This window comes from Engraulis encrasicolus, chromosome 14 (assembly GCF_034702125.1).
Source record: "Engraulis encrasicolus isolate BLACKSEA-1 chromosome 14, IST_EnEncr_1.0, whole genome shotgun sequence".
In the NCBI taxonomy this organism is placed as follows: domain Eukaryota; kingdom Metazoa; phylum Chordata; class Actinopteri; order Clupeiformes; family Engraulidae; genus Engraulis; species Engraulis encrasicolus.
The window spans coordinates 53,779,724-53,805,788 of record NC_085870.1 but is presented as its reverse complement, the minus strand read 5'-3'; the positions used below and the strand labels follow the sequence as shown (position 1 = coordinate 53,805,788).

General features: G+C 43.2%; 1 protein-coding gene across 1 annotated transcript in view; it reads left to right on the top strand.

Annotated features, from left to right (window-relative positions):
• Positions 1 to 26,065, top strand: part of LOC134462899 (metabotropic glutamate receptor 4-like) — a 190,156-nt gene that overhangs the window by 156,461 nt on the left and 7,630 nt on the right. The window contains exons 7-8 of the mRNA XM_063216151.1: positions 7,176 to 7,312; positions 8,420 to 9,355. Coding sequence (XP_063072221.1) covers positions 7,176 to 7,312; positions 8,420 to 9,355 — 1,073 coding nt within the window. The remainder of the gene's footprint in view (positions 1 to 7,175; positions 7,313 to 8,419; positions 9,356 to 26,065) is intronic.

Below are 26,065 nucleotides of genomic sequence, written 5' to 3'. Positions count from 1 at the left end.
ATGAATACACTGTAAAACATTGCAGCCAGTTTCCCTGCTGCCTTAAGTTTGTAAGTGAACTCAACTTGAGAAGGCCTCGACTTACAAACTTACAAACTTAAGGCAGCAGGGCAACTTACTTCTTTGCGTTTAACTCGCTTGTAATATTTTACAGTGTACTGTGTACTTGGAAAGTGATGGTGGTTGTAAATCGTCATGAACAGGATCAGTGAATGGGCAGCATGAATTCAGGAAATTAAAAAAAGTAGACACTCTACCTTTAAGAAAGGAGGAGAGAATGCTGATGCATCTAGTGATGAGATTGGCAGGTTGTTTGCTGCCAAAGAGCTCTTGTGTGTGTGTGTGTAGGGGGGGGGGGGATGTCTGTCTGTTGCTCTTTCTGCCCCAGCCCCCCTCCACTCCCCAGCTCAGTGCCATAACTGGGCTGGGTTAACATCACTTTGAGTGGCTGCTTACCACTTAGCCTGTCATTTTGTCACCACGGTGATGGCCCATTAATACCCTTCTCAGAGCCGCCCAACATTTAATGCCCGAGAGCACTAAGCACAACAGCGAGATAGATATGACCTTGAAGGAATGCATAATGCTCCCATGCAACGCCAGATGACTCCCAATGACTGGGTTATGGCTCAGCTTAGATAATAACCTCAGTAGTGTGTTTTTTTTCCGTAAAACTTTGTAAATCTCTAGTTGTCACATTATTTGTGGAAGTTGGAACTTACATGTACAACTACCTGTAGCTCAGCGTGAGCCAGAAGGGGATTTGGGGCATGAAGTTTCCGGTGTTATACCTGCAACACTGAGCGCTTGCGTGCCTTTGGGATAAAGGCCCCTACAGTAGTCAGTATTCCGGGAAGTGCGAGTCTGTGGATGCATGAATAGGCTCTGTGCTGCTCATTCATATTTTATGCTTGTCCGTACAAATTCAAGACGGGGCATACTCCATATACCTTGTGGAGTAGATGCTAAAGTATATACGCAAATCATCATTTCAAGAAATAAACACAACTTTACCCAACCAAACTACAGTATCACTTTAGATTAAGTAAAGGACCACTTGGTCCTCCAAACTTTCCTAGTGTGGTTATATGCCAGACATAGTGAAATCAGAAGAGGCTTTCACTCTATGACTAAAACAACAGATCCAAAGCAATCAGCCATATTCAAAGAGGAAGAGAATTAAAAGCCTGTATTGAGTATGGCTAAAGGCTAGTCATTGAAAACAAATGCTAACATAACATGCCTTGACCACAATGGGTCTCCTTTGGATGTGTTTGAGTGCCTTGGAGCTGTTTTTGTCATTGGGTCCTCAACTACAATATACCTCTACCTGAGCACCAGACTGAACTCTTGTTTGTCTGAGGCTCTCACCCAGTTAATGAACAACTTGATGAATGCCTGAAACCGTTTCGGAAATGTTATTTTCAGGTTGAAAAACAAGTGTTGCTTTCAGGGCTTTCAGTCGATGGCACCTACTACCGTTTTTTTGTTCATGCAGCATATGTTACTCAGCAAAACTATAGCCGTGTGTGTGTGTGTGTGTGTGTGTGTGTGTGTGTGTGTGTGTGTGTGTGTGTGTGTGTGAGAGAGAGAGAGAGAGAGAGAGAGAGAGAGAGAGAGAGAGAGAGAGAGAGAGAGAGAGAGAGAGAGAGAGAGAGAGAGATAGAGAGAGAGAGAGAGAGAGAGAGAGTTTTTTTTGTGTATGTGTGTGTGTGTGTGTGTGTGTGTGTGTGTGTGTGTGTGTGTGTGTGTGTGTGTGTGTGTGTGTGTGTGTGTGTGTGTGTGTGTGTGTGTGTGTGTGTGTGTGTGTGTGTGTGTGTACTTTCAGACAGGCTGCAGGGGCTGACAGGTCAGATTACTCATCTGCTGACGTGTGTGTGTTTGTAAGAGTGCTTGCCTGTGTGTGTGTGTGTGTGTGTGTGTGTGTGTGTGTGTGTGTGTGTGTGTGTGTGTGTGTGTGTGTGTGTGTGTGTGTGTGTGTGTGTGCGTGTGCGTGTGCGTGTGTGTGCGTGCGCACGCGTACATATGAGTGTGTGTGTGTATGTGTATGTGTGTGTGTGAGAGAGAGAGAGAGAGAGAGAGAGAGAGAGAGAGAGAGAGAGAGAAAGACAGAGAGAGTGCGTGCGCAAGTTTCTGCATGCATGTGTGTTTGCTTTTGTGATGTCCATGCATATCTATGATGACACATTACTCTGATGATTCACATTAATGGGACCTATTCATTAAAAGAGGAAATGCTAGAGTGCAAGAGGTTATCAATATGAAGGTCCAGAGCTGGTCCCGATGCATGTTAGTATGAGAAACATGGCTGCTATTTGTCCATCAAGGGGGCGAGTCTCTCCGCTTAGTCCACTAGAATGGTGGGCATGGACGACAACGGCCGTATCATATCCCAGTCCTTTGAGTAGGCAGGCAGCGGCACTCATTATAGTCTGGCCCCGTAAAAAAAACGACACTGTGTGTGTGTGTGTGTGTGTGTGTGTGTGTGTGTGTGTGTGTGTGTGTGTGTGTGTGTGTGTGTGTGTGTGTGTGTGTGTGTGTGTGTGCGTGTGCGTGTGCGTGCAAGTGTGCTTGCGCGCATGTGTGTTGCGGACTCAGACAGGCTGCAGGGGCTGACAGGTCAAATTCCTCATCTCCTGGGAAGCTGTTGACCGGGCGGCCCTGTTGTGTACGGCTGTCCACTCAAAGGGAGATGGAGTGGGTGGCTGTGGTGGGGAAATGAGCCAGATCAATGCTGTCGGGCGCCACGGCTCGCTGTGAGCACACTCACCGACGCCCACTCCATCTGTCTTCCCCCTGCTATCCCCCAAATCAGTGGGCTAAGAGGTGTCCAGGTGGGCTTCCACAACCATGCGCATGCTCACACCAATAGGGAGATAGCTAGGCCTAGTGGTGGATTATTTCTGAGGAGAGGCACTTCAAGTGTTTCTTTTGATGAGCCATTTCCAGGGTGATAAAACTGTTAAACATGTTCTGATGTTCTAGAACATGTACATAGTTTCTCATTCTCTCATGGTGCACATCTGGGCTTGTTCAGAAATGCATCACCATTGGTCTGCTTGGCTTCTCTGTTCTGATGGGTCATGGAGGAGGACGTAGCCACTCTACTGCTCCTCAATAGGCATGGTTTATTGAAGCTATCTAGTCCATGGTGGCTGATGAATTCATTCTTTTTTTTTCAAAATCAACAAACAACAAGATGAGTGCCACACCCTACACAGGAAGTGAAGAAAAAGAAGCAATTCACAGACACATTCTTTTCATATAAGTGAGCTATATGGTCTCTGCAAACTATGATCATTTTGCTTTGTTGGTCGGCTTACAATTCACAGTATTGAAGATAAAAAAGATTTTTAAAATGATAGACATACAAGGCCTGTATTACCTGTGTGTTGTACTGGCGGAGGAACAGCTATTGAAGGTTTTACAGTAATGGTAATTACATACATACAAGTGTCCAATGATCAACCTGTAATTTAACAGCGCGGGTAACAAAGTTTAAGTACTAATGTGTGTGTGTGTGTGTTTGTGTGTGTGTGTGTGTGTGTGTGTGTGTGTGTGTGTGTGTGTGTGTGTGTGTGTGTGTGTGTGTGTGTGTGTGTGTGTGTGTGTGTGTGTGTGTGTGTGTGTGTGTGTGTGTGTGTGTGTGTGTGTGTGTGTGTGTGTGCGCGCGCGCCCGCGTGTGCATGTGTCTGACAAGGCACTCATACTTAACTGTAAATGGATGGTGCATCTGGTAATATACATGTTTCATTGCAAACACTACCAAATATCAGTTACAACAGCTGTATCAGTAAGTAGCATGAGCAAGGCCACACAGAGATGGCATTTTCATGACAGTTGTAAAGAGCCCTGATCGATGCATTTATTAGTGATGGTGCCCTGAGCGGCGTATCCAGTTTGTTCATCTATCAACGAGTTTGATGTTATGAGATGGGAAGTAAACTGAATAGTTACTGCACATTACGTTACATTTATTATTGGTAAATTAATTCACAAATGAACGTGCAGGCGTGTGCGCGTGCGCACACATACACACAGACACAGACACAGACACAGACACAGACACAGACACACACACACACACACACACACACACACACACACACACACACACACACACACACACACACACACACACACACACACACACACACACACACACACACACACACACACACACACACACACACACACACACACACACACACACACACACACACGTCATACAAAAAATGACAGTTTCTTACTTTCCCACGTAGACATACTTTAGGGATGGACATAGACAGTGTATACATAGACAGTACACATAGAGACATTCTGAAGGGCAAGACTGGACAACAGAAGACATTGACAATAGAAGGCATTGGCAATGGCATTCTAACTCTGTATGTGATAGGCCTGTGCAGCCATGCCATCACTGTGCTAAGCCCACCCCAAATCACTCACTACACAGAATAAAAACAACAGCTTGCTACATAGATATAGCATTGTGATTGGAGGACAGATTCCTGGCCCAGGTGTGGTGTGACATTGGACAATATTTCCTGCTAGGCTTCACCTTATTGTCTAGGCTACGGGTGTATTTGCACTGTTTGCACTGTTTGGTAATGACAAATAGGAAACTCTGATCTTATTACACATTGAAGAAATGTTTGTAGCCTTTGTATCAATGCCTCAACAGCTTAACTGGAAATGGTAGTACATCTTAGTCAAAACTAAGTTCAGTGATATTAGTGGTATTTTCTACAAACATTAGAGAAAAGGAAATCTAGTTACACTTTGCTTGTGCTGCTTGCCAATGGGGTCAAAGAGTCTTATTGTCGTATGAGCACATTCATTTTGGTGCAATATTAATAATAATAATAATACTTTCGTTTTATATAGCGCCTTTCAAAACACCCAAGGACGCTTCACAGAGTGTTGTGTTGGAAAGTGTGAGTGTGTGTGCGCGTCAGTGTGTGAGCATGTGTGTGAATGCGTGAAAGTGCTTGTGGAACTAGCAGCCATAAGCCTCCAGGAAGAGATGTGTCTTAAGGTGTTGCTTAAACATGGCCAGTGAAGGGGCATTTTGGATGTGGTCGGGCAGATTGTTCCAAAGAATGGGAGCAGCAACATGGAAGGCTCTGTATATTATATTGTGGTTTGCTAGTTGTCTGCTAATGTTGTATAACCTTTTGGGTGTTTTTGGGAATAAAAATGCTTTTTTGAAATGTTAACAAAGCGCTGCCCCCATTACAATGACCAAGATCTCAGAAAAGGCTGAAGAGGAAAAAAAAACTCAGGTACTGGCAAGTCCAGGGTAGTGTGACCATTACAACTGCATGTTGAAATTGACTGAACTGGTCCTTTAACAGTCCGTCTAGAGATGGTTCATTTTACTATTTTACTACGTTTGTTGTGAAATCTCTACCACCAGGAATGAGCTTATCTGTCCATTGCCTAAATATCTGAGACTTTCCTAAGAAAATGTGCACCTAATAGAATGCAGTACCTAAGAGGGACAAGACCAGAAAAGGCATTCCACTACATCATTGGGAGGGGAAACTTCAACCATATCAGATGGAGAATTCATCTCCTACTACCATCTTTTTGGTTATTTTTTTAGTGCCACCTAGCAAATGCCATGTTAAGCATGCCTGCACATGCCTTAGGCTGGGGCATCCACAATGTCTTCACCACCAACACAAAGCCACGGAGGTCTGCACCTCCTCGCTCGCTTGCTTCCACAGGCCTGCAGCTATCCATAAAAAAATAAAATACGAGGACATTGTAAGTGGCTGGGGGTGATGTGCATGGTTAAAAAAAACAAATGGGAAGCTATTTGTCTCACACTCTGAAAAATTCTCCTGGCATAGCAAATTTCCCTGCAAGAATACCACCTGGGAAGAACCACTTAAATGCCGGGATCATGTGCTCCGTCACTGTGTCTCAAGAAGACAAATCGAACCACATATTCCTCAACACTATTGTTCCGAGCAAAATAAGAAGCTCTAAAATGATTAATAGTAAAGATTAAAATTATTACAAGTCTGTTCTTGACTACTTAAGCAGGTTCGTATAAACACTTTTTTCCCTCTCCCACTTAGTAATTCTCGGCATCTGTGCCTGCTCAGTGCTTCTGGGCTCCTTTTGTACGGGAAGCATATGTAAGTAGATCCTTAATGCCTTAATCCACAGGCTGACTCATCGAGATGTGGATTAGCGCGTAGCCTCTTCTTGCGCAACACAAAGAAGGGATATTCATCAATAGAAAAACTCCAAAAGCACTGATCACGCCGCCCTTTATCCATGCTTTGGCAGAGAAATCTCTGCGTGGAGAGGGGGCTTCCCATCACGCTAATACGAGAGGGATAGACACTACTTATGATCTTTTCTCATGGTGCTGTGATGCTACACATGAGAATGCAGTTTTGACTTGTTTGAAACAAAGAAAGAGGAGACATTCTGGCAATGTGGCGATAAGGATTGTCGGATTCTAACATAAATTTAAGGAGACAACAGGGAGACTATTTTTTAGCACATTGTTTATATTATTTTTTTACAGGGCAAGACTTGATGTGGCCAATATGCTATGTGTAACATGGCATGGTAAATATAGGCTAGGCTACTCGAGAACACAAAGAATAGTCTGAATCCATTATACAACAACAAAGGGTCTAAACTGAATTGCATTGCAGAGCTGATATCTTTGTGATATTGATAGTTTCACCTTTCCTCAAATTGGCCAATGACAATCATTAGATCTGTATGCAAATGATCATATTCTTACAGCAATGAAAATGACCAAAGTAATTATGTTGAACTCACAATGAACCCACAGTGCAGGCCTGGACTTGTTAAAAGGTAATACTCCCTAAAGGTCTATTTCCCTTACATAGGCCTACTTAAAGTGAAATATCGAGTGCCTATTTGAAAGCTTTAGTAGCAGTCAGTTACAGCGGGCAAAAATGTTTCCACATCTTTTAGCACAGTCTAATCTATCAGAATCCAATATACACTGTGCCTTCAGAGAATGGAAAACTCCTACAGTAATGAAATATGTATGCTACATCTACACAACATATTTATTTAACGCTGACCGTATTTGACCGATATGACTTTTCTAGTCACTTTCAGTGCTGTTACTTTACACAGTAGATTAAGACTTCTCTCGTCCTCGTTTGCTGTTTTAGGTATTGCTGGCAATCCTGTGCTCTTCAATGAGAACGGAGATGCTCCAGGCCGCTACGAGATCTATCAGTACCAGCGAAGGAACGAGTCGTCGGAATACAAAAAAATTGGCCACTGGACAGACCAGCTCCATCTTAATGTAAGTTTGATGAACCCCTCTGTGAAGTGATGATGCGTCAAGTTTATTAAGACCATAATTCCACCAGTGTTTTTGATGTAACTGGGTCATCCATCATTAAGCCTATGTAATGCTCCAACATTTTTTTTATTTATTTTCTATTTTCTTAGTCTCAGTTTCATGAAGTCCTTACAGGCGCCTATCCCTCTGCTCTCCTATAACCTGAGAACAGTATTTAGTGAGAATGTGACCTCGGAGAGCTACAAAAAAGAAAGAAAAACCTCCAAGCTTAAAGCAATGTGAGCTTGGGGAAGCCATTAGCATTAAGCTTTGTAAAGCACACGGTAACGCCACGACTTTGACTCCTATCTCTAAATTCTGTAAACTCACTGGGCTGATATGTAAGCCCCAGGCAAAATTGTTAGCTCCAGTTAATTGGGCGACTTTAATAGCGGCTTTAATCAATGCAGCACGCCTATGTGTTCACCGTGAAAAACATTGGTCTGTGTAAAAGCCCTTGTGGTGATTTTAATTACAATTCTCCATGAGTAAGGCTTCATGGAACAGTTAATTGCCTACAAGGTAATGATTGAATACGTTAAATATGAATTAGTCAGCCATCTGCCTGTAACAAGAAATGGGCAGCACTCTCTTACACCTCCAGGTGCTCTTTCACCCGTCACTGGCTGCAGTCTCCACCTCTCCTCCTCTTCCTCTTCTTGCTCATCAGTAAGGGACCTCTTCAATTCAGATGTGAGAATCAGACGTTATTAGTCTCTGGAAAGGTAGCACGTCAGGGTGTGAATTGGCCGGAGTCATTGAGGTGGCCACACATTCCATACAGCTTTCTCTCTGTGTCCTCCTCCTCCTCCTCCACTTCCTCATTATACTGTGTTGATGCAGTGGCCTATGGTGTGCAGCAGGTTCCTCCTCCTCTTCTTCCTTCACTTCACTGGATCAAGTTAATGTAGTGGTGAAGTGGGGCAGGTCCGGCCCACCATGTTACTTAACCAGTCACAAGCAGCAGACTACACCTGTCTCTCTACTCCTCTTCTTCTTCCTCTTCCTCCTCCTTTTCGTTCTTCTTCCTCTCCTCTTCCTCCTCCTCCACCTCTTCCTCTTCACTAGATGACAACAATGCAGTGGCCTGGCGGGGTGCAGCAGGTGCCCACCTCCATCTGCAGCCAGCCCTGCCGCCCGGGCGAGCGCAAGAAGGTCGTCAAGGGAATGCCCTGCTGCTGGCACTGCGAGCTCTGCGACGGCTACCAGTACCAGCACGACCTGACCACCTGCAAGATGTGCCGCTTCGACCTGCGTCCCAACGCCAACCACACAGGCTGCCAGCCCATCCCCATCGTCAAGCTGGAGTGGAGCTCGCCATGGGCCGTCATCCCCGTGCTGCTGGCCATCGCTGGCATCATGGCCACCATGTTCGTAGTGGTGACCTTCATCCGCTACAACGACACGCCCATCGTGAAGGCGTCGGGCCGTGAGCTGAGCTACGTGCTGCTGACGGGCATCTTCTTGTGTTACGCCACCACCTTCCTGATGATCTCGGCCCCCGACGCGGGCATCTGTGCGCTGCGCCGCATCTTCCTGGGGCTGGGCATGAGCATCAGCTACGCAGCCATGCTGACCAAGACCAACCGCATCTATCGCATCTTCGAGCAGGGCAAGGTGTCGGTGAGCGCGCCGCGATTCATCAGCCCCGCGTCACAGCTGGTCATCACCTTCAGCCTGATCTCCGTGCAGCTGCTGGGCGTGTGCATCTGGTTCTCCATGGACCCGTCCGAAGCGCTCATCGACTACGAGGACCAGCGCACCATCAACCCACAGCTGGCGCACGGCGTGCTCAAGTGTGACATCTCCGACCTGTCGCTCATCCTGCTGCTGGGCTACAGCATGCTGCTGATGGTCACGTGCACCGTCTACGCCATCAAGACCCGAGGCGTGCCCGAGACCTTCAACGAGGCCAAGCCCATCGGCTTCACCATGTACACCACCTGCATCATCTGGCTCGCCTTCATACCCATCTTCTTCGGCACCTCGCAGTCCACAGAAAAGGTCAGTAAAAAAGCAGCTATACGTGTACCTTTACAATCACAGTATATCTTCGTTTATAAGTCACTTTGGATAAAGTGTCAGTGTCAAAACGTAATGTAAATGTGAAAAGTCTAAAGAAGCAAAGTAACAGTGTCAGAAGTACCAGTGTAAAGTACCAGTGCTGTACATGACCATCCTCCTATCACCAGGCTTATTTGTGATGTGGACACTGAATATAATATCTGTTTACATTTCCAGCTTCCTTACATACTTTTGCATTCTTGCATATACTGTACACTGTCTTAAATGTAATTTACATTTATCTGTATGCAGTGTAGATCGGATCCGTATCTGAACAGACCCTGTGTTGCATTTCACAGTAGCCTAACATTCCCATCCTAGTTCAACTGTGCAATTTTCCTTTCTGGTGGTTAAATGCATGTTGTCCAAAAGTGGCAATTAGGCAACAGTGGGTGTGTTTTCTGGATCTGTAAATTATCTTGTACTTCAGTGTCAAATTCTCCACCCTGAAAATGCATGACTGTGTAGATAACAGACGAATAAAAATCCAGCAGCCCGAGCAAGCTGACAGACCATGTGCTTTTAAATGCCCTGAGAGCAAACTGGAGCTCAATCTGTGAAAAGCATACATTTGCGTAACCTTATCCTTCTCGTCCAGGGAGTGGAAATAAGCCTATTTAAGGCTGCGATAGATACGACGACACCACAAGATGTCATAAAACTGAATAAAAACCCAGTCACATTTTTTTGGTCTGTACCTGGGATAGTTATGCTAAATTATTCTTCCCCTGGTGTGGAATCGATGCAAGAAGGCCTTGTACTCTAGCAGCCATTGAGTCTCATTAAGAGCGCGTGGAAAAGGAGGTCATTGGTAACAGCACGGCTCTGTGAATATGGAGCACAGATCTCTCGCTCTCCAAAACCAGCAGTCCTTTTCACGCTGCATCAGGCCTTGGCAAAACACTGTGACGTCTCGGAAGGTGGCTGACGTGAGAGAGGCATTAGACAGAGATCATTGAGCAAAAAGGACAAAGAATGAATGGAGGAATCTTACATTTAATGATAGCGTAGTGAATCTATTAGCAAGAATGCCCTATAGAAGAAGCAGCCAATTGGATACCTATTGCAAATGCCGCACTGCAAATAAATCTAGTTTGCCTCAGCACATCTGCCCAAAAATGGCTGATATACAGTAGCTATGTACGTACATATTTCAGTACAACATATTATGGAGTCAGGACTCTCCTCTCCACTCGTTAAAATTTACCCTCGTGTTTTTTGCACATCCCACCTCACTAAAGTCAGGTGCAAGACAAACACACAAAAAATATCAAAAGTTGTCCAAAGTAGCCCTGCAAAGATGGCTGCCAGATGGCAAGAATGAATTTTTAAAAAGTGAACTTCTGTGAGTACGTTCATATTTTTTGTACAAAGTTGTAACATTTGGTCACATCCAACACACCTGTCTTTTTAGAGGGGTACATAAGGTCATTGGTTTTAGGGGTGGCAATACCTTACTTGCGAGAACTATTCAGGCAGTTGTCAGACTGCAGTGGTGTTATCACAGAGGGGGTCGTACACACTGGCTCAAGGCCACTGCTGGCAACAGAAAGTTTTTTTCTTTCCCCTGCGAAAATAACCCTGAAAATATAATTTGGGTTTCTCTTGTACGTTTCCTCTCCTGCAGTCCATGTTCTGCCTCTGAATGAACCAGTGACCTTCTGGAAATAAGTTATGTGTACACAGAGGCCCTGGGGTGCGAAGTGCCTCTCATGCATTGTGTTGTCACTTTAACTACAGGACAACGTCCAGAGTGCACTTCCGGAGTGTTTTGTTTTCTGTGGCAGCTTCACCGCTTCTAACTTGCTTTATTTATTGCCAAATAGCCTACCAAGAGAAAAAGAGCAATATCTCAGTCATTTAATCAGTCAAAAGGCCTTGAAATGGTAGTCTAAAATTTAAATTCTGCACCATGACTGATGGGCTGTTGGAATAAGGGCTGTAGGTAAGCTTCGCTCTAGAACTAATACAAATGGTCTTCCATTTCCCCCTCCATTTTGTATCTCTCAACACATCAGGACTTGTGCATGCTGACTGTGTGCTTGACAAGTATTAAAATTATAGACACGCCTGGTCCCTCCGGCACTTCTGCATCTTTCACTGGGGGGACGTCATTTAAATGCTTATGCAGTCCCGTCACAGGCAGACAGGTAGCTTGGCCTAATGGGTACCGTGGCTTAACAATCAGGCGCTTTGGAAGGCGCGTTAATGCCTCTATTTTTAACTCTTTACCTGCTGCAAAAGCAATTGCAGAGTGGTGGTGGGGTGTCAGAGGGCAGGCTCAAGACAATTGGCGCTCTCATTCAGAGTGCAAGACACATTCACGCATGCCTCATTTCACACTTAAAACTAATTCACAGAGCATAATGAAGAGACTGTCTGAGGAGTACCAAGCATACACACACGCACAAGTACGCAGGCACGCATACACCACATACACGCACGCGCACACACAAACAGACACACATCGGAGGCCAGACCTGGCATGTTTGCGTTGGACTTCTCCGTAATTATGCATCTTTTGCACTTGCCAAAAATTGAGCTTTTGAAATAATAAATAAAAACTGTACTCCCTCTCTAAGACAAAGGCATATGTAGCTGCAGCTGTTATACTGTAGCTGTTGTATACATTTAATTAATACTGGCTTTGTGTTGATGTTGTTGAAACCCGGGACTGATAAGCAAACACATGAAATATAATGTATTAAGTTTCAGAGCTCCTGCATGCCATTATTATAATTAGTATTGTGAAAGTATTATGAATAATACGACATGTTAGCTGACAGTAACAGAGAGAGAGCGCACCATTATTGGTGCAGCATTGTTTCAGCGTATTACATCACTGTAAGTTGCACTTGTTAAATGCAAGTTCAGCAAGGGAGAAAAATAGCAATCAGTGTCGCAACAGCATCCTAGCCACGCTATGACAATCTCGCTGTAACCTTCGCATGAGAACAAGAGAGCAGTGCTGTAACTGCTGCTGAGGAGTCACTATAACATACTATATATCCACCTGCGGTGAACCATTCATCTTCCTCCTCTCCTCCCCTCCTCCCACGCTTCGGATGAAATGTTGCACGGGCCACGGCAGCAACAGACTATAAAACAAAGCAGGGCAGGGATGCAAGTGACAGGTGCGAGTGAATGACAGAGGTGTGAGGCTGAATACGTAAAGCAGAGGCAGAGGGGGAGGAGGCTGCCAGTCTGGAGCTTGTCATGGAGACGGACGCTGAGTTGACGTGAGAGAGTGGAGGGGAATGACAATGGCAATGGCAGCAGCAGATGCCTGTAGTGTAGAAGGGCACTGGGCACTGTACACTGGGCTGCCAGCCCCCTGGCCATGCCATGAACCCAACCAGTCTGGCTCAGAATGTAGCATGTGAGTAATGCCTTTTTCCTTCCTCCTCCCTGGCTGACTCACCTCCCTACCTCTATGGAGCTGTTGTGAGGTCAGGGCTGAACAGGTCAGAATAACCTTGTTTACACTGAGAGAGAACAGCTATTAAAAATATCCCCTCCATTCACCAGTATCATCATGAATACAAGGTCTCATTTATGCCATTCAAAGCCTGTGGTTTGTTCAAAATCACAATGATCATTTGGTTCAAACAGTTCCCTGTTGAAAGCTGGAAGAGCTCTTGAATATGACTCACCTATGAACAATTGTATAAAACCTTGATGGTAGTTGGTGAATGAGAAATCTTATAAAGCTATTAAATTGGGGTTTGAGGCCATATCCTTTTAGCCAGGCTGTGCCCTCCTAGTGACGCAACACTTTCAGCGTTGCAACTAGTCAGGTCAAGAGCAATGCAAGTACTTTCTGAGTTCCCGAAAATACAGGAACCCCTCCCACTTTGTCACTAAGCAAACAACCATAAGCAGCCGAAGGGAGGTGGGTCAACCATGCCGTTTGGGAAATGTTAATTGTTATGCTCTTGGTCAGACCAAGTCTCGAAGAGATTTGAACGTCGATGATAATCAAGGTCCGTGTATCATCCTATCATTCAATTATTCCATTCAATCTGGCAAATGGAAAACGAAATAACGACTCCATATTTTGTTTTCCAGTTTTTCCATATGGCCTAAAAACGGGGAGTTATGTTGATTTTCCTTTTCCCAACTCAAAACAGAACAAGTAATAAACGAGAAAACCCAAACGAAATAACAACTCTAATTTGTGATTATTGGTCCCATTTCCCGCGGTGCTTTTCTATTGCTCGTCTAAGTAAGACACAATAGTGCACCAGTGGCTGCCAAACGCGCTGCTTTACGCATTTCCCCGAGACCTATAATCAGCCTGCTGATGCTCTTACTCCACAGAACATCTTTCTGTCCTACTGGTAACCCCTTATGTCGGTGCCTGTGGGTGGTAAAGATATCCTAACTCCTTTACGAACTGTACTGTGTCCGGCCCAGTATGTCTACCCCATAGGCTAACTACATTAATAATTGTGACTATCCAATGGGCTAAGGCTCCTTCCACTAGATTTCATTATTACAGGTGGAATGAAGTTTTGACCATTGGTGCGTGAATCGGAAGAAACTTTTCTTCAACTGCTTGGTACCGTCTACTGATAGCCTATTCCTGGGAACTGCCAGCGAGGTCTCCTCCACAGTTAAGGCGTATCTGTTTGCTATTTCTGCATGCCACATCAGCATTAGGCTACTAGCCTACTTAAGCTACTGTAGGCGAACATTTGTGAAAGGTGCAAGACGTCTCCATCCGACCAACCTCTAGGCTACCTCTATCTGTCATAACACCATGGAACACCTCCCTGGTTTTGGATGCGTTACGCATGGCCCCATTTAAACGTGGACCTGAAGTGTCTTTCCATTAAGATGATAGGCTACTATTCCTCGCTTTGACCACTAACCTACCCTACCAAGCGAGTCGGGTGAGTTGCATGTTATATGTGCTGTCTGTCAACCCAGACTGCGCGCAATTTGCCCCAAATGGCACCATGGTCAAGTTGCATCTCGCGTTTGTGCCCGAGGTCACACACGGACTGACGTGCCGTGAGAGACAGAGTGCAGCCTGTAATGCACGCCATTAGGCCTATCTAAACTCTCTTCCTTGACTTGCGCGTGTGGAATGGCCTTTCGCAGACACTTCCGTGGAGAAAATAGTTTCCACCCTGTCAGCCTAGGCAGAACAATGTTGGTGGACATTCTTCATTCAACATCCCAATTGAAATGACGCCTTGTGACATCACGAGGCTCTAGCGCCTCCACGAGACCACGGGAAGGCTAATGTTTTTCCTCACCCCTGATGCCACCAGGGGCCGAACCTGAGCGCCCAATCTCTGTGTGACTATCTATGACTTATGACAGGCCCAGCCACTATGGCCCTTACGCATCTAAGAATCCTGGTCCTAACCTACGTTGACCTTATGACTCTACAATCTCTGTCTATCTCTTCTTCCTCTGCCTTCCTGCTATTTCTGCCTCTCCTCTATACCTCTCCTTTTAAATCCATCTCTAACAATGTTTTTTTTCCCCATTTGTTAAGCACTTTGAGTTACATGCCTTGTATGACACAGTGCTATACAAATACAATTATTATTATTATTATTATTATTATTATTATTATTAATGTACCGTGAAGAATAAAGAAAACCAATAAACGCAAATTACTGTTCAAATTTCGTTTTGGTTTCCCTGTTTATGATTTGTTCTGTTTTAGGTTGAAAAACGAAAACAAACTTCAATCCCCAATGTTTTGCTCATACTAAAAAACAGGAAAACGAAATATTGCATCATTTTTTTGTTTTTCCGTTTGCCAAATTGAATGGAATAATTGAATGATCGGATGATACACGGACCAATCAGGCTAGTATCCTTTGCCTCCTTTGCCTATTGCCAAAATATCAGGTATACCTGATATGTGACTATTGTAAGGTGGGGCAGTGGGTGGGTGCAAGACATTGTGATGGGTAAAGTTGTAAAAACAGCATCTGGAAGAGAGGAGTTATAGCTTCATAATGAGTCGTGCATCCTCCTTGCATAACAGCAGATTGTCATAGTGCCTGATGGGGTGTGTGACATAGCAGATGAATTATCAAATGCAGGTGCAATGCCTTGGTGATCTGGAAAGTTAGATTGGCAACCTCCTTCAACAACAACAAGGGAAAATTTGATGTAAAAGGAACTTTAAATAGGGCCTATTTTTACTGACTGTTGCAGGTTTTCTATACCTTCTCCATGCCATTGAGTCGGTGACCAGAAACTACCGCATGATACAACCTTTAAAAACAGTTATGGAAGGATGTCTACTTCCAAAAAGTTGACAATGCCTTAACATCAGGGCCATGTTCTACTATTGCTACCAAGGAAGTGAAACTTTAGACTAATGGTTTAAAAAAAAACAATGTATTCAGTAGCAGGGTTCTCGCACAGATGTCCATCCACTGTAGTGCACTGATTATTGACCTCAGAGTTAAGTAGAGACACATTGCTTCCATCCCCATGTTATTTCCAAACCAGAGCAAGGCAGTACATGAAAAAGTATGGAGAAAACCTGAAAACATTCATAAAACTGTACTGTTGTGAGTAGGGATCACAAGAATATTAATCAAGCTGTATAACTCTATTGCATTGTCAATGCAAATTGAATAGACACCAGGATCTGGAAAACAAAGCATTTCCCCCCTCAGCTGTCTCTCTGAGATGAAAGGGAATTCAGGAGTAGACTCAAGATGGGAGCCTTAGCTTTTTTATACATGATGTAATCCATTAGCCAGTGTGGCTTGGAATAATAAAGCAGGAGAAGGGGAAGAGAGGGAAAGCAGAAAACGTCCTTAAAAGGCTTCATTCCATTTCTGCTCACATTCCCATAAAGCCTGCATTACTCGCCTAATTGAAAACCTGGAACATTCTCTTTCTGAGGCTTAAGATAAGAGCTTCCCCCCCTCCTTTCTTCTTCACCTTATTAAAAGTTATTTAATTAGCTTTTGGCCTCGTAAGAAGAACTTACGGTTACAGTGTTTCTCCCTCAACCACTGTCATGATTGATTTGCGTTCAAGCTTTGACAGTGTGGACATTTTAATCTACCTAGATGCTCTTCATCTGTGAGTTCAAAGAGTACCAATGTCTCAGCTAAGTACTTAGAAATTATGTTATTTCTTTATTTATTTTCCAATCAAGCCTTTATAAACTTCGTTCAGAGATTATCACAGAGAAAAGCAAAGTTGGAGGGTTGTTCGTACCACCAAAAGATTGTGAATATCAATAATAGGCCTAGGTACCAGAAGGAAAACCTTTCAGACCGGTAAAACCAGACCTTTGGGTATCCTAATCAACTAGCACAGCAAAGAAAATATGACTGTAAAAAAGCATTAGACTGGAGGCTTAAATGCATGATTGCACATGTTCGAAAGAGGGGAGAAAATGAGCAAGAAAGGATTTTATTTTATTTCAGTGTACGTCGGTCATAGTTAGCTGCCATTGAAATGGCTTCTTTTGGCTGGCATTGGTGGTGGCGTCTACAAGAGAAATGTCAATGTTATCCCATGCTGCTTTGCACAATCGTTCCAATCTGAAAGACAGCAAGCATGGATGCTGGACTTAACACAATGGCATGAGCGAGGGAGCCAATCAGTGAGTGGGGAGTGGCATGGTGGAAAGACAATGGTGCGTACAAATGGGAGCTAGCTTGTAGTTTGTTTGCTGACCCAATTGGGTATGGGCTACGCTACATATACATTAAATTATATATTTGAAACAGCCAATGAATGGCCATTGGCAATCATAAACCACACCTGCCCTGCGAGAAATTCAGTATCTCTGTTGTGATATGGTCTGGTGTGAACCAGGCAAGTATAGTACCGTTTTCTCTTATTCTGCTTTCTTAGGCTCACCTTGAGAAACCACAGCTTGCAGAGCACCTGGCTGTATCTCATTTACTAGCAGTATCAGCACGTATTTAGGGCGCTATTGTTGATGAAGTACAGCACATTCCAACAGGACAGTTATACTTACAATTTGGGCATTGATGAAAGGGTCTGAACAGTTAAAAGAATAAAGAAGGGATAGAGAGCTGGTGGCGGAGGAGTGTTCCAATTGTAATTCTGACCTGAAATGACCCCTAAATAAATTCTACACTGGAGTACATTATTCTCTACCACAAAACAACAACTCAATTAATTTTATTTCATTTTAATTTGCTATGCTCTACATATTTCAAAATAGCAACAAAAATGTGGGTAGGTATACAGTCAGAGGAGCTCAAGTTACAAACTTGATGAGAGAACCTCATCAAGAATGAGTGGCAGTGGTGCCCGGCATCAAAAATTCTTACCTAACAAAAAAAGAATACGCACAGTGAGTCTTACCCATCATTATGAGAGGAGCCTTGTAATCCAGCCCCCTATGAAAACACTTTTGATGTATGATGCATGATGTGCTGTGTGCGAAATACTGCAAAACACATGTAACATGTAACGCAACACAATGCAATTCTGGCCCTCCTAATTTGGGCAGATAAGCGGCAGGGGGGCCATCTTGGAATTTTGTGCTCAATACCCATTATTAAAATAGCATCCTGGAAAGGTCATACCAATACATACTTCCCTGTTTTGTTCCCCAACTTAACTATGTCCCTAATTGCAGATGACAACTATTATATCTACACTGGGTCAGAGTTCGCCTGGTAGTTAAAGTAATGGAGCTGAAATTATAGGGGTGCCCATCCTCACACACTGCTACCATTGCCATGGTTGGCCCTGTAAATAAGCTAAGAAAGCAGAGAATGCGCGCACATCAGTGGCACAGGTGCTGGACAAAACAAAAATAACTGAAGTAAATGATAAATGTCCGCAACACTGTTAATGCTCCCAGTTGTTAAATGGCACGCCGTTTCAGACCTTATAGTCCTTCTTCAAGTGCAATGCTGCGAGCATGCAAACAACTGGGAGCATTAACAGTGTTGCAGACATTTGTCATTTACTCATGTAAATAAGCTAGACATCGGTTACTTTATGAACATGAAGTCTATATCAGGTTCAGTAATTGTGCAAAATAGATTGAAGGCAGATGTTTTGGTTGATAAGGTTAACAGGATATTGAACGAGATGATTATCATCACAATGAAATTACTGTTCGAAATCCCTTTTTCCCTTGGATGGGATAATGTATTTGTCAAAGGACTTCAATAAGAACGAAGAACTTTCATTTTCATTGTGTTTGTGAAGGAAATTCTGAACACACAGTTCCTCTCATCCACTGTTCTGTAAAACATGATTGTTCCTAAAGAGTACGGAGTGACTATTTTATTCATAAAAACAGGAACAGCAGGAATTACCATATGAAAGCTTGGGCCCTCCCCATCATCGGCCGCTGACAAGCACAACAAAAGCGGAGAGATGTGCGATGACACATCATTTACTGCAATTATTTGCCTCTTGTTGGTCCGGCTCTGATTTACCTCCCCTCGCCTCACCGAGCCCAGCGCAACGCTCATCAGCAGATTACAGCACAGCCACTGCATCACCCGGCGACACGCTGTCATTTTTTTGTCATTCTTGCGTCAAGATAAATATAATGGATGCCCCCGGGTATGTGCGCTGTATCATTCAAATGGGAGACATCTGGCCTATCCATTGTGTTGAATCACAGAGCTGTGTGCTTGGTGGTGGAATCCATCTCGTATCTGGTCACCTGGAGAGGCGCTGTAAATCAGTGCTCACTTGACAGCAAGGCTTGGGAAGGGATGGGGACGGGGACAGGGACAGGGACAGGGAGGGGGTCGGGGACGGGGATAGGGTGTTTGTTGTGTTGGGGATGTGATAATGGAGTCCTACGGCAAGTGGGTGCTGCTTTCGTGGCATTGTGCTCCTCTCAAAAGCACTCTGCTGCAACGAGCACACTGCCATTATGACCCACAACCATTCACTTAGGGAAACGTTTTTTTTCCCCATTTGCTGTTTGCCTTTGTAATGTTGACATGGTAATTATTGTCCTTTAGCACAAGTACAGAGAGGTCACACACCCCGGTGCTGTGTGTGTGTGTGCGTGCGTGTGTGTGTGTGTGCGTGCATGCGTGCCTGTGCGTGCCTGCCTGCGTGTGTGTAAGCTTATTCACCAGCAGAAAGGGAAACTTCCTCTTTTAGACAATTTAGGCAATAACGCAACATGTATACTATACTACTCTATTCAACTCTACTCTACTCTACTGTATTATACTCTACTATACTCTACTGTACTCGAAAGAAAGTGGTCCTAATCAGATACAAGATCTAGTCAGTTCTAAGTTCACCGGTTTCTGACCCATCCTGAAAATTTCATCAAAATCCGTCCAGTAGATTTTGTGAAATGCTGCAAACTAAGCAGTTCAAAAGCTGACCAAAATATAACCTTGTCACAGGAGCTTGTAGGGAAGTTGAGAAGCATCATTTTCATTTTCTCAATTGGAGTTGAAAACTCAAAGATCTTCACTAGAGATGTCCTGGACCTTTGGTGTTAGGTGCAATCAGAATTATATATTTTGACTGAGAAGTCCACCTCGAGATGCCTTTGTACAGCAAGCCTTGATACCCCGCGAACGCACACGGGCGACCTGAGCTAAAGAATCACTGGACTGAGTTCATAGCCAGAGCGGCCAGAGCGACACGAGCGATGGACGAGACAGAGTATTCCCAGATCGCAGATCACAAGCATTCCAATTGGCTGCAGCTGCTGTCAGCGAACTGCATCATAGCTAATTTGCATAATAGTCTCTGAAGTTCAACTAAAAACTGTCTTCAACTAGAAAAGTCTATTATTTCCGTCACCGGTGTCGCTCTAGTCGCGTCTGGTGTATTTGAGCCATTAGTGTGGAGCAGTCTTAGCATACTGTGCATTGATTGTGGAATAGGGTATAATTACAATGTCATCTATAGTTTCTCTATAGTTTCTCTGGTCATCTATAGTTTCTCTTGTCACATGTGATGCATGAGTACCTACTGTCTAGGTGCCCTAAATCGGTGCATGGGACTTGGTCTTTTCAGATGTACCCTAACAGGCAAACTCACCAATGGCAGGCTTACTCTGTGCGACTTTTGCCACGATTTGTCACTCGCACGATTATTTGGGAATTGGACCGACTTTTTGCTCATTCGGAGGTCAATTGTGAATCTTGCATTTTGTAGTGTCATGTGGGGTAACGTCAAACGATTTCCCCTCACAACCAGCTTGCGAACTGCAATCGCAAGAAAATTAAAACTGTTTGAAATGCTGGTTGCCCTTTGTGAGTAAATGGCACAGTTGAAGCAGAGCAACGACTCTATTTGACACTACACATGCACAAATTGATAGGGCAGTGTGATTCGCTCTTGAGCGCATCCTCATCTGAGCAGTTCCCTCATGTTTTTGTCATCTGCAGTTCCAGAAAACAAGCCAGTCGTGTTGCATAGTGTGAGCATTCTGCTCATATCCAAACCTCGGCTCGTATAGTGTGAACTTTTAAACCGTGTGATCCTTGATCGATTGAAAATATGGCACAATGAATGTTAGTTCAACACACTCTGGGGTAGCTCAATAGCCTTACATTCAAGATCATTATCTCAACATGTCTTCCATGCTCCATTTTAGGGCTGTGCAATATCTCAAATTTATATTGTGATATCAATATTGCTGTCAAACAATATGAAATTTCATAATATCGAGTTGAAACTATATTTTTGTCATTTGTCTATATGCCAAAAGGTGTAGGCTAGGTTATGCGCTATACATTCCCCTCCACTTGAGCCATTGTGAACACACAGCAGACTTGCTATCCAACACTCAGGCAGAACACCACTGTGTGCTTCTCTATGACCATCCACTCACATTGCTGAAGAGAGGGGAGATTGCTAATTGTTTAGCCCAATTATTTGTCTTTAAAAGAAATGTTGTCTTAAAAAAATCACGATAACAATATTTACTGAAATAGCAGCCCTACTCCATTTTACTGCTATTAGAGGTCCTGTCTTGCAGTGTCTACATTCAGCATAGACACTGAGTTCTGTTGTTTTTTATCTTAAAGGATATAATTTGCATTGCCTGATTTTGGTCTGTAATAGGATGTCCGAGAGCTAGCACTGTTATGCCTCTTTTCCACTGCCGCTTTTCTGGTAGGCCTACAGCTTGACACAGCGCGACTCGGCCGCCACGTTTTGCTTCACGATTGAGCTGTGTCGTGCCTATTCGAAAAGCAAAAAGTGGCATCCGAGTCGCGCTGAAGGTGTCGAGCTGTAGGCCTACCAAAAAAAAAACCGGCAGTGGAAAAGAGGCATTAGTCTGCTCAGTGAGGGTGGAGTTGGCAGCTTTGTTGAGAGATACATATTTGTTTCTTGGTGGGGTCCTGGCATGCGCTCAAAGCACCAATGAAAAGCCCATTACCTTTCCAATGTGTCCCTTGTAAACGACACATGGCTCCAGGGCTCCCGTCGTCTGTATGGTTTCTTATGTCAAGACCAAACCTCTGTGGCCTTTTTGAGTCAGTCTCTCGTGCCTCTGTGGCTCTCGCTCTCTCATTAGTCTGCAAATTTGGTGTCTGAACATATATTGCCTCTGGCAGCCACGTTAATGAGGGAATTTCTGTGTACGTGCAGAAGGCAAGAAAGTGCACCTATCCTTCACCCTCATACGCAAATGCAAATGGGCGAATTTCAGGGCATAGGACAAATCAATTTTATTTTCCAAGGAGGAGCCAGAAGAGACGGTTCATCTTGCGAAGATCAGCTATCCATTGAGGAGCCATTAAAGCATTGCTGGGGCCGTGTTGCTCCATAGATTATTTGCTTACACTGGGCAAAGTCCATTCCCCATAATTGCTGATTTTAAATGCTTTAGCCTCTCAACTCATTTAGCCATTAGATTACCTTTGCATCTGTGATTGTCTTAGCTGCATGGGTAGTCTTCGGCAGGTGAAGGGAGCCGGTTGTATCGCCTAAACTGTTTACATTGCAGTCAATAGATACTGTATACATTTTTGAGTATACTCATTCACTCAGCATTGTGTTACAGTAAGTATTACATTGAGATAATAACAGAAGTGTGGTATTGAGCGAAGGTGACAGAATGTAATAATTATGTCTGGGGAAAGAGCCGAGAGGTGGTGAGGGTTGCAGGTCGGGGGTGGGATTTTCCTGTTTCAGTTCTGAAGTGGCGGAAGTAAGAACAGTCAAACATTTTCATCAATTCATAGTTGATTCCCCACACTGTCTATCTCACCTCAATTTTGCAGTTATCGATTGCTGTGCAATGCCTGGCCAGAGGATCGATAAAAATGGAGTGTAGACACCAAAGGGGAGTAGTCAGGTGAAAGGCTGTTTTTGCCTCTCTATACTACTGTATCGCAGGGGCGTAGAGTATTGGTCCGGATGAGAAAAGGGGTTAATATTGTTATATTTTATATACAGTAATAGAGAAAGAACAGCAGTTGTTCTTTTTGTTGTTTGAAGACTCACTGAAGCCGAGTACACAATGGCACAACTTGTTTGAGAATGCTGAAATCTCTGAATCTAAAATCTGATTCTAATTCAGTAAATGCATAGGTGTGACAACTGTTGGGTGTCACATGGACCTTAGGTGCGCTCTGATGTAATTTTGACAGACAAAAATTATTACACATGTTTTTAAAAAATGATATATATATATAGGTTTTTTTACTCTCGCACAGCCTTGAAATAGTCCCTTGTAATCTATTGTTACTGCAACTCTATTTAAGCACATAAACCAAACAAGCTGAAGGGCAAGATGCCATGCTTTGATTTGTTGTTTGTTTTATGGTCTTTGTTCTCTCTCCCTCAGTCTCTCTCTCTATATATATCTCTCTCTCTCTCTCTCTCTCTCTCTCTCTCTCTCTCTCTCTCTCTCTGCCAACAAACAGGCGCTCCAGCCAGAGAAATGAAGCTCATTTTTATTGACACTGTAAACCTCCTCATATGCTGCATGATTCTAGAGGTTCAGGCGTGAGGAAACCAAATGAGCTCAGGACCACATAATGCTGGCTTAGAAGATAGAGAAGCAATAGCTTGGCTTGCTTCCCCACTGTACTGTAGCTGCATGCAGAAGCCATTCTTTTTTACCTTGTTCCCTAGGGTGTGAGCATCTCCACAGTAGCATGGGGGGATGCACCCAATGAGAACTAAGCATATACATGGGTCTAAACATCAATGTGGCATTCTTTTTTACATTCTATTCATGGAGGAGGAAATTAGACAACATTGATATGCATGTTGGCATGATTGTGTTAATGTTACCAAAAACTAGAGCCTAATCAAATCAGCACCATTTTAGGGCTTTTTTGCCTTTATTTCTGACAGGATAGTGGAGGAAATGAGTGGGGAGAGAGAGAAACAGAGAAGGATTGGCAAATGACCTGGGCCAGAATCAAACACGGGTCACCAGCATAGTGACCCAGTGCCCAACCGTTGGGCCAGAGCACCATTTTTGTTTAGTCGGACAGGTGGGATGACTGCAACATTGTATTAAAATCACTTGCTGTGGGACCTTTCTTACATTTGACTGAAACCCAGAGCCATGCAAACAGATCCCCTTCCTTCCCAGCAAATGTAACAGACCCCCCAAAGACCAGATGTACATCACTGATTCTTGAGAAAGCGGCTGAAACATGTCTCAGCAATAAACTGCCAATTCTGTTGAAAATAAACTACATTTTCATGAACAAAATGAATCCAGGTAAAGACCCAGGGGTCTGTTACACAAATGTACATTCGTTTGAAATATTTAAGTGTAATTTTATTACTTTTCATGGCTATAAACCTGCCCACACCCTGTAAAAACAGCTGTCCCAAGGACAGACATCATAATTTCAATTGACTTAAAATGTAAAAATCACTGATATTATTGAATAATATCACCATGATGTGAAAGTCCATATTGAAGTGGTTCTGCACATAGTGCGTGTAAAGCAATATTTACTACTATTTTCTGATTGCTCAAAGTGTGTCCAGCATATTAGTCACCACCGTCAGATTTTTAAAAAAAGACAATAAAATCAGGTATGCACAAGGTCATTGTCATTACTTAGGACTCCTTTTCAAACCTTTAGCTCTACTGAATACTTCACCATCACTGAAGCTCCTGTAAGTTTACTCATTTCTCCTCAATTTGTTAATTTGTTTGGACACTGGTACTGTCCCAACCATAAACTGTCAACACCGTCGGGGGTTTTAATAGTATTATGTTACATTAATGTTAATTATATATACTTTTTCAGAAGCGGCATGAAGCCCCTAAGAAACAGAGCGAAAACGAAGTGGCTAATGTGAGCAAAAAATGCATAATATGTAAAAGAGTGCTTTTTTGTCTCACACCGTCAGATGTCACCACCGTCAGATTTTGTTCCGCTCATCATCTTGTTCCATATTTTACTAAATTGTGCTGGTTAATGAAACATTACCAGACTTGTTAGTAATAATTGTGACCCAAACTTATACTCCAGCCTCCACTGAGGTGGATTTGGAGGGTTTTTTTGTCACAAAACCTGCCGGTGGTGACATCTGATGTAGTTCACAAAAAAGCATGTGTTTTACATGTTTTTGACAAGTTTTAAGAATATGCTTCCAATAAGTATCTACAATTATGTTGAATTGTAAAAGTAATTCACTTAAATACAGTAAACATATTTTTTTACTTCTAATTCTGTCTGACGCTGGTGACAAAACCAAGAAAGAGCCCATTTTATGAAAAATGTAAAACATGGGGAGCTTGGCCAATACATTCACTGCACAGCAGCCAAGACCTTCATCTATGATCATACACCATATTTTGGATTTGAACAACTTAAAACCTGTTTATGCCACATTTTCAATAATCTAGGCCTACTTCCTAGAGTATCTAACAAATGAAGAAAAAACACATGCACAAACATACTGTGCACACACAAAAATAATGTGTTTATGCTAGATGTCATTGACTTGAGAGGGCTATTTATTTTGCTAAATGTAGGAAATAATTTCACCACCTTCAGATTACTGTCACCACCGTCAGTTCTTAAGTCACCACCGTAAGAAGGAGTTTTGGACATTTTAAATGAATGTCCTTACAAAATTTTCCTTTGGAGTTGTTGAATTATCAAAGTAATAGCAAATTTAAGCCTACACGAATATTTGTGAAATTACAAAAAAATGTTTGATCTATTTAGGCATTAAGTAAGCATCGTCTGACAGCACATATTTTTAAATTAGAACACATGAAGCAGTATTAAAATAGAATGAAAGTGAATTTTCAACATTTAAAGGCGTATGTGTGAACCAAAAAACACACACAATCACTTAAAAACTCCAGATACATATGCAACCAAATCAATACACTTTTTATTGCTTTTAATTGTGTCTGACGGTGTTGACAAAAAAACAAGGTATGATCGGAGAAAAACCTGATTTTTGAAAAAAAAATCAAAATGGGGAGATTGGCCTTGTGCATTTCTGAAAAGCCAAGACCTTTGTCTACGAGGATATACCATATTATTTTGTAATTCACTTTGTTTTTTTTCTTTCAAGATTACAACCTGTTTTAGCCACTTTCTCAAGAGTCAGTGACATCAGGGATTCAGTTGCTCGATCTTATTTGTCTGCGTTCATAAAAACAAAGACAATGAGACCCAGGCTTTCTTCTATTGACTGCAACTCCAGCATGGGAAGATCTAAAGATGCTGGTGGTGTCTT